This window comes from Caenorhabditis briggsae (assembly GCF_000004555.2).
Source record: "Caenorhabditis briggsae complete genome, chrI, whole genome shotgun sequence".
Lineage (NCBI taxonomy): Eukaryota > Metazoa > Nematoda > Chromadorea > Rhabditida > Rhabditidae > Caenorhabditis > Caenorhabditis briggsae.
The window spans coordinates 8140079-8149141 of record NC_013489.2 but is presented as its reverse complement, the minus strand read 5'-3'; the positions used below and the strand labels follow the sequence as shown (position 1 = coordinate 8149141).

At 37.6% G+C, this 9063-nt stretch overlaps 6 protein-coding genes across 6 annotated transcripts; 3 read left to right on the top strand and 3 right to left on the bottom strand.

The window, feature by feature from the left end:
* Nucleotides 1-400: 400 nt before the first annotated feature.
* Nucleotides 401-2820, top strand: CBG02222 (the record flags this gene model as incomplete). Its single annotated transcript, XM_002639730.1, has 5 exons — nt 401-527; nt 587-841; nt 928-1451; nt 1624-1884; nt 2677-2820. 5 exons carry the CDS (start codon nt 401-403, stop codon nt 2818-2820), a joined length of 1311 nt encoding a protein of 436 aa, XP_002639776.1.
* CBG25287 lies at nt 2659-3099 on the bottom strand (the record flags this gene model as incomplete). Its single annotated transcript, XM_045238167.1, has 3 exons — nt 2659-2841; nt 2888-3028; nt 3076-3099. 3 exons carry the CDS (start codon nt 3097-3099, stop codon nt 2659-2661), a joined length of 348 nt encoding a protein of 115 aa, XP_045098086.1.
* Nucleotides 3100-3740: 641 nt separating this feature from the next.
* Nucleotides 3741-4653, bottom strand: CBG02223 (the record flags this gene model as incomplete). Its single annotated transcript, XM_002639731.1, has 3 exons — nt 3741-3803; nt 3859-4421; nt 4497-4653. The coding sequence occupies 3 exons, from the start codon at nt 4651-4653 to the stop codon at nt 3741-3743; spliced, it is 783 nt and encodes a 260-aa protein (XP_002639777.1).
* A 190-nt stretch (nt 4654-4843) lies between these two features.
* Cbr-exos-3 lies at nt 4844-5618 on the bottom strand (the record flags this gene model as incomplete). Its single annotated transcript, XM_002639732.1, has 3 exons — nt 4844-5083; nt 5126-5402; nt 5455-5618. The coding sequence occupies 3 exons, from the start codon at nt 5616-5618 to the stop codon at nt 4844-4846; spliced, it is 681 nt and encodes a 226-aa protein (XP_002639778.1).
* Nucleotides 5619-6603: 985 nt separating this feature from the next.
* Nucleotides 6604-7152, top strand: Cbr-nlp-4 (the record flags this gene model as incomplete). The annotated part of the gene is made up of 3 exons (XM_002639733.2): nt 6604-6618; nt 6666-6810; nt 6860-7152. 3 exons carry the CDS (start codon nt 6604-6606, stop codon nt 7150-7152), a joined length of 453 nt encoding a protein of 150 aa, XP_002639779.2.
* Nucleotides 7153-8047: 895 nt separating this feature from the next.
* On the top strand, nt 8048-8593 carry CBG02227 (the record flags this gene model as incomplete). Its single annotated transcript, XM_002639734.2, has 4 exons — nt 8048-8158; nt 8238-8323; nt 8369-8480; nt 8528-8593. The coding sequence occupies 4 exons, from the start codon at nt 8048-8050 to the stop codon at nt 8591-8593; spliced, it is 375 nt and encodes a 124-aa protein (XP_002639780.2).
* Nucleotides 8594-9063: the final 470 nt, after the last annotated feature.

The following is a 9063-nucleotide window of genomic DNA, read 5'->3' as shown; positions in this document are numbered from 1 at the left end:
GATTCTACCGCAATGGAATCCAAAAATTGAGGGAACGTTGGAGACATGTTGTTGATAATGATGGACAATATAATTAATTATTCGGTTATTTTTTCTTTGAGAAATAAACTATTGAAAAAGTGACAAAGACTTTCACGCCAACCTAATAGTTCCAAAAAAAGTGAGAGTCACTATTCAAAATATAAGGCCAAGGAAAATCCAGTGAGAAAAGTAAGGAAAAAGAAGAGTCGAATATTGACGATTATTACAGGAACATGGCTCCTCGCGCTAGAAATACCAGAAAAAAGCTGTCGAATTAGCTCCAACTATGAAACGGATGATGGAAGTGAAGAACTCCGAATTGGTATTTTTTCAAGTGTACTTTTCATAGTAATAGACTTATCACAGATTTTCAATAACGATGGGATTCCATATTCTAGTGACACACTCAAGATTTTCTCTGAGTTTTACGAGAAGGCTGACGAAATTGCGGACAACGTTACCGCTAAGTACAAGCCGCTGTTTGACGTCAAAGAAGTACTTCAGAAGTATCTCAATGTGAGATTTAAAACTTACAGATAACAGTTCAAAAATCGTATTTTTTCAGGATATTCCCAGAGATTTAGAACCCAATCTAGAAACCAAGTAGCGATAAAGAAAGTGACGATGGATCTTCTCGAAACTCAAGTGGAATCTCTTGAAGACATGGAAATCGCTGAAGCTTCAAACAGAACTGAAGATTTACGTGGTATCAAAAGTGAAACATTGACATCTTCTGAAGATATGGAAATGGAAGGGTCTTCTAATAAAATTGAAGATCGGCGTGGTATCAGAAGTCAAACTCTGGCGCAATCACGACGCAGTTAGAAGAAATGTCGATTGTGGAGGATTTGGAGTTGAAAATCCCACTTCTTACGAGTACTCCAATCAAGACAGAGATATCTTCAGATATTAATGATAATCAATTGACGACCGATGGAATTAAGATCGATTCGGAGCGAATTCAAGAAGTGGGAAATATTAGTTCTGTTATCGAGATTGTTGAGAAGAATGGGATTGAGGAAAGTAAGCCTGGAGCCTTCACAAGCACAGGCCAAATACACAAAGAAAGAATCACAGTTATGAAATCTTCGAAGTTGACTTCGCCAATGTCAAAGGCTTCATCTACAGTATCATCTCACCAATATTCCAACCGGGACAACTTACATACGCCAAAAACCACCAACATCCGTCTCAGAATTCCTAAGGTGGACCCAACCAAACTACACACTGCAAAGAAAGAGAATCGTGGTTCGGATAGTCAAGGTAGTAAAATGGCACATGCTAATGAACTTCGTTCGAAACTGTTGCTACTGAAAAAGGAGAAACTTCGCGAGGACAACGAAAGAAAGGCATCGGAAGTCTTGGGAGAGGAAAAAGTCGTTGGAAGAGCAGAAAATGAAGCAAAAGTCGTCTTCTCGACATGGTGCATCGTTAAAAAGAACTGAGACATTGGCTGGAGGACAAGGCCCAAACAAGAAAAATCGTGTTCATTTGTTTCCGAAAGAAGATAAAGCTTCGGTGTTTGATACCTCAGATGTCGTGGTATTGGTGAGTGAATCTTGCACCTGAGAAAAAACATTTGAACATTGTAACAAATTTCAGACACACTCTGTCAAGAAACAAAAAACTGGATTCACCACAAACTTGAACAAAATGACTTCTCATCGTGGTGTCTGCCGGGGGAATACAACATCTGACTACGGTTTAGACGACTTGAACAGCGACAATGACACGGACGATGAGAATAAACCACGAAAGGAAATTCCAATGTGGGCAGAATTCAGTTTTGTGAAGCGTAGTGTTCGTGAGCACATTGAGAATCCTCCATTCGATCTGGATGAGTTCTTTGGGAAAATCGAAAAGGTTTACAGTTGCTATGAATTTTGAAAAACAATGATTTTGTTTATTCAGCCGAACCTCCAGGAAATATTTGGCAAAAATAATCAAAGCAAAGCTCGAGGATCTTCTGCACGCTGGAATTGAGGATCTTTTAAATGAGCTCGAACATTGAATAATCTCGTTCAATAAGATAATGACTTTTAAATTTTGAATGAATTCAAAGGGGACTTTTACCGAAAATTTCAAAAGTTTATTAACTGTTAGAATTTTTCCCTTCTGAAATTCTGAGATTCTGAGATTCCAAGATTCTGAGATTCGGATATTCTGAGATTCTAAGATTCTGAGACTTCGAGATTCCTAGATTTCGAAATTTTGAAATTCAATTATCTCATCTATATGCAAGATATCAAAAATGTGTCAACTGTCAAAACACTTCTGATTTTATGATTAACAATATATCAGTTGACCACTTTCATAACTTTGATATTTAGGAACCAATAAATATTGACTGAAAATTAAATAGTTTATAGAGGGCCAGTTTCATGATTTTGTAAATATGAATTCGTTTTGTTTGAATTAAAAAAATAAATTGAATCACTGTAATAAATAGGCAATACAGGGTGATGCATAGTTACATGGACTACAGTTTGTACTAGCATAAAATTTGAGGAAAGCGATGTACATACTTTGTTCAAATTTGGACCACTCCACAATTTTCTCAACTTCACTTGTTTATGATAAGAATGCAATTAATGCAATACAAGTTTTTGGTCGGAATCCCTCCATATTATATGAATACTATTTTTGATTATTCAGCTTAATGATCTCATTATTCCATTTGAATCCAACCGGATTTCCATTGACATCCAACTGAAATCGATGATACAGTTTGTCAGTGAGCTTATCAGCCATGAGAGCATTTTCACCAATTATGCTCTTGTGATATACTCGCCCTGTTGATTCCATCAGTAATGTTGACGGCTGGAAGAAGACAAACTATCCGAAAACAAATCTAGCATAAAACCACCTGAAAAGGATATAGCAAGGTTGATTGCCCGATTCGAAGTGACGTTTGTGTTGGATCCAATTCTGTGTAAACCAGAGGAGTATCGTCACATCTCAAATAGTTTCTTTCGATACCACAGAGGCTAACCCAAGGGAATGTATCCTGAAGGAAAAACCAATTTCAATTCCTTAGAGTTAATTGAGAGGTACCTCGTATCTGTCAGTGGTATTCATTTTGATTTTAGAGTAGAAAAAGTTTAGAAAGGGTACATCTGAAAATTGATCTTCAATATCACATAATCTTCTTAAAAGAACCTTTATACGCAGCAGTGAAATTTTTCATTCGGGAATCGTCCAGAAATAGAAAACCATTGTGACTGACATAATAGAAATATTCTCTGGAATAATTCGTTTCTGAGCTTCAGCACGGTAGCTATTATGCTTGTCTGAGAAAAAAAGGTTAGAGAGTATTTTTTGCAGTCTGACGGTAGCGATATCGAAGCGAGAGCCTAAATAGCACACAAACGGTGGTGACGCAGACACATTTTCTCTGCGTCTCAACCTTTTTTTCTCAGACAAGCATAATACCGTACCTTATTTTTCCATTGTACTGACCCTGTTTATACAAAGCTTGCTGTATTGCCATATCACCTTCAATCAATTTGATACCTTTTGTATTTTTAATTCAATGGCCTCTCTGACAAATAAATGTGTCTGACAATTAAATATTTTTTCAAAGAACAAATATGTTTAAAAATCTACATTTATTCATTCTGGATCGAATAGAAGGACAACAGAAATTTTTATGAAACTTTAAGATAGCTTTAACGGTAATCGTTCTAAAACATAGTCCATCGAAAAAGTCAAAACAGCTGTTAGAAAAGACGGAAATCGGACTTCTTTCCTTGATCCTTATCGAACTCGGGATCTTGAGCAACCTGAAAATTTAAATGATGTTGAAGATCGAAATTTTGAAGAAATGCAAATACTTACATTCTTGTAATATTGCCAATCTTTAGACAGTGGTTTGTCTCCTTCAAGTGGCGATTTGGACATATAGAACTCATATGGAGGCTCATAGTTCTTCTTGTCTTGATAGAACATTCCTTTCTTCCAGAACGAGTAGTCGAACTCTCCGTTCGCGAGCTTCTCCTTATGATCAGCAAGCTTGGCGGAACGCTCTTCCATGATTTCTGGATGACGACGCTCCCAAATCATTCTATGCTTCTGCTTCATATAAGCATCACGTACATCAGCTTCTCCTCCCAACTCTCCGTACTTGATGAAGAAGTTGAGCTCGTTTTCCTCCATATCTTCGATTACCTTGGCGCATGGAGAATGGTCAGGGTTGTTGTACAACATACACCGATCTACACGCTGACGAAGAGTTTGTAGAATGAACCCGTCTACCATTTTATCGAGACGATATTGCTCGTTGGCTTCATAGAAGCACGCCTTGTCGTTGACGCCACATTCGTCTATTTCCGGAACTCGGGTGAGTTGCCGATGGTAATAAGGAAGACGGTTCTTGTTGTTCAAGGGCTCCACGACTTTCTCTGAAACAAGGATGCTGCTTAGTCTAAACATTAGGTCGTAATGAACAATAACAGCTACAATTATAACCACAATACCTCTGAACCAAGTTGCTGGAGCGTCGAAGGCCTTATGAGCATAGTATCGGAACCGTGGATAGATGGAACCACGAGAATCGACATCGCGAACTTTCCAGTAGGCATCCCATGATGCTTTGTCATCAGCTTGACGCTGTTCTACTAAGTTCTCACCCATCCTGTAAACTGATTTTGAAAATAGAAACAAATTAAAGATGATGTAGGAAAAGGCGTTACAACGCGATCAGGAAGAAAGTATTCAACTTGATTTTAAAAAATTATATTGAACAAAAAACAACAACAACAATAGAACGGCATAAACATTAATGGAAATTATGAAATGAAAATAATATAAAATAGATTCATAGTCATCCACTGACAGATCGTGTGTAGCTATGTTGTACCAAAGAAATTAATTCATCTTCGCCTGTTATGAATTCAGATTTGTTAATGACATCGTGGATCTTGATAATTTCTTCGGTTGTTGGAGCATTCACCCAAATTCTTCCGTTCATTCCGACGGTGATCTCAAATTTGAAAAATTTTCCCATTGTTTGGAGAATTTCGCAGGACGGATTGATGAGGCGTCGGCAATGATTCAGTGAAACCTGAATTTTTTTGAATTTTTAAGTATATCGAAAAATACATACTTTGAACATGTATCCTCCGTTAAGTTGTCCCATTCCTCGGGCTCTTTTCTCGTCGTCGACACATGTTAACTCCGCTTCTGTTCTAGGAGTTGTATCAAAAACCGTAGCATAAATAATGTCACCAGTCTTGAGATTCGGCCTGTTTCGTTTTGTGGCTCCTTCGAAGTTAGTGAAACTAATCATGGCGTATTCGGCAGTTCCGATATCCAAGCGAAAAAAGTCACCAGTTTTAGATGTAACAATCGCAATCACTCGATCTCCTTCTTGTGGAATATATCTGAAAACGCAATTAACTAGTTGCAGCTGTGAAAATACAAGTTTTCGATCACCTTTTGCTATGAACGCTGAGCCATATTTTTCCTTCGTCGCTTCGAAAAGCACCAGGTTGAGTGACTACTTTTTTCTCCCCACGAAGATTGATTCCATACCCGATGATTGAAGAATCGCTTGAGGACGGTTCGTTAATCACATCACCGGGAAGGTAAACTGCCATTTCTTTTTTTCTGAAACTGGGGGAGAACTTAAAAATGTGAACAGGACTGCATTTAAATTATAAAAAAGGAAATTGATAAATTGAAAATCGTTTATAACAAGCTGAAATAAGCTAAACAGCTGGAAACTACGAGTGCATAAACGAAGCGGCTATCAGTTGCCCGAAGTTTTCCGTGTGTGTGTTTGCAGACTTGATTACCGTACTTTTCTTTTAAAAGCGCAAACAGGTCTAAAGAGGACACTCGCAAGAGGAAACGTAACATATTAGATAGATTGTTTTGCAGTGTTCTCGACAAAATCAGAAATAGAAAAATATAAAAGGCAACATTTATTAAGATCTGAACATAAATTGTGGTGTTATACTTTTTTTCTGAACAAGTATATTGGAGAAGTTGGAATCAACGAAATCTTTTCTCAAAGTCAATCAAAGAGACTTTTCATGAAAATCTTTATTTACAAACTATACAGATAATTAACCTGAAAAGATAATGAATGTGAAATCGTGATTAAAACTGTGGTTTTGATCTGCATGTACCGCAATTCCTCTAATATTTAGAAGCCCACCCAAACCATCAACTTTTCGATTATCTAGATTCCTGGTAAAGATATCGAAAATTTGTCAACTAAAATATTAATTTTCATAAAATCACCAATATTTTATCAGTTGACCAATTACTGATATCTTTCACAATAATCGAGATAATTGAGCTCAAAGTTGAAATTTCGGGTAGGCTTCTATTGGGTAGGCTTCTATTCTATTCGGTATACCGTAGCGCAAATAAAATTATTATTAAAGTTCTCATATCATTTGTGAAATCATTTGAACATCAACTCGATCGACCTAGTTATCAAAAACACATCACTGTAACTGTGAGAAACGTGTATCAAACAGCTTGTACACTTCCACGTAAGAACCTAGTTGAAACCCACGTTGCTATCCAGGTCCCATGTTATCATGCGAAATCCTCTCGTTATAAATCTGTCTAATGTTTGAGATGAAGGTTCGATTGACTAATAAGTTATAGCTGTTTTCATATACTGCTTTCAGCACATCCTCATACTTACATGCATTATTCTTGCCTGTCAGGGAGCCCATGTAACAGACTTCTCTGTTCACATTAAAGGAACATTTTTGTGTAATGAGGAGCCTTTCAAAAACTGGCCATTAGAAGTTATGATTGATGGCAAGCGATGTGAGTTCATTTTGTTAATGCGTCTTCTTCTCATTCTCAGAATTTCCAGTCAAATACGAAGATGACATCGATAGATTCACTAAAGACAATGGAAATTTTAGCATTAAAGCCTGGATCAGAACTGATTCGTATATGATCACACCCTACATTGTAATTCAGCACAACTGCTGGGAGACTAAAGAAGTTCCACACCGCTGCCACCGTAAAATCATCCAGCCCGTCCAATCCCGATATGTGACAGTCGGCTCGAAAATTCCAGAGGAAAATAAGACATTCAACATCGGAACTATTGACCTTCGTTTCAAGCATCCAGCTGAACTTCCCGTTAACTGTGGAAACTAGTAGACCTTGGTTATCAGCCGATTATGAATAGAGTTTTAATAAAGACCCTATTTCTCTAATAAAACATTTTTATTTGTCGTAAATACACTTCAATGTGCCATAAAATGGATGTCAACATTTGTTCCTTTTTTTTTAGTAACCACAGTACCACCATTTCATTTTGTCCATTTGCCCAGCTTTTGAAAAAAAAAACCAAAATTCAAAGGGAACTGATAATTATATCCAGCAATGTACCACAAATAACCCAGTACAGGTTCTTTTGTGCAGTTTCTCATCATTCCCCTCTACCCTAGAGACGCAGAGAAAGGAAGTTGTGGGCGGAGCCAAGGCACACACAAAGTATAGTGGCTGGCGGAACCCGGGAAGTGTCGGCTGCTGCGCGTGGTTAGGTTCAGCGGCCGCGCTGCTTTCATTGAGACCATACTATACAGAATCATTTCTGCAGTATGTATCTCGTAATTCCCATCAAATTGGTAGAGATGCCAACTGCGATGAAAGGGAGACGAGCATGGCGCGAGCGTGAAGCAGTCCTTGAGGACTTGATGACCGCACGGAGCTGATTAATTTTGGAGCCGTAGTGCCATGCTCTTCTGAGCAGTTATATAAAAGTTTTCCAAAGCGAAAGAGAAGGTTCTGAAAAATAATACTTTACACAACAAATACCTTATTGTGATGACGACCGGCTACGGATCCTCTGTTTTTCACCACACCTTCTAACAAAAAAAAATGGAAATTCTTTTTCTTTTATTTCATCTAGTTTCTCTGCTCCTCCAAAGAAGGCGTCCTGCTCAACCCCGTTTGCGAGAGACGTTTCCTTGACAACCGAGGAAACACACTTCCGCTTCGATTTTCTCTGACACTTATTCGCAACTGGTTCTTTTGTTCCACTAATAAAATGGAAGATGGTCTAGAAGATGACCAATCAAATGGTCATCAAACAGAATCAACGAATGGGTTGGAAGTAGCCGAAGATGGACCAGGAAAAGAGTATGAAGTATATATTCGGGTGAGTGTGAAATTGTACTGAACCTTCACATTTTTTTCTCATCTGAGTACATCTTCTTACTGTTTAGTTTTGTTTTCAGAACGAGGAACTCGTCGACAAACTCAAACTTTTAAACTACGAGGACGGCTTTTTGAAACTTGGTGTTGCTTATAAACCAATTTCAAAGTAACTCTTTTCCTTTAATACATTTGTACCATTATATTTTTATAGACACTACTTTGTGAAATCAGTAAATGTGGGTGAGCAGTTCTTTTTGTTTACTTCGTTAGCTGCTTGGCTAATCAAAAAGTCGGGAGAAGAATCATATATTATGCCACAGGAAGTAAGGTTTCTCGCTTGAATACATATCATCAGTGCTATAATTTTCAGTTTGATGATCCAAACTCTACAATTGCAAACATACTAGCAGCTGCGAAAAATAAGGTACGTTCGTGATAGATTTTCTCGACATTTCTACACTTCAATACTCACATAATATCTAGTTTAAAAACATAGACTTTCTTGGAGATTCTCCGTTATGCGGAAATTCTAACCTCAAATTTCCGGGTTACCGAATGTTGAAAAAATTTTGGTATAAGAAAAAATTTATTCAAATTACAAACAATCTAATGTTAAAACTGATTTCTATTCATCTTCCCCATTGTCGTTGTCGTCGTCGTCACCGTCATCTTCATCATCATCAGCGCAAACGAATACAGAATCTCTTTTGAATCTTTCCATTTCCACCATCTTAGCACGTCCTTCCCAATGATGACGTTGATGTACAGAAGCAGCAAAAGCCAATGAGAAAGTAATAAGAAGAATCAGAAGAATTCTCATGTTTCAAACTTTGCGGGTGGTCTGTCTCATCTACTATTATCTTTCCTTTTATACGAATTTCCGTAGACTCGTAAAATCATGAGACA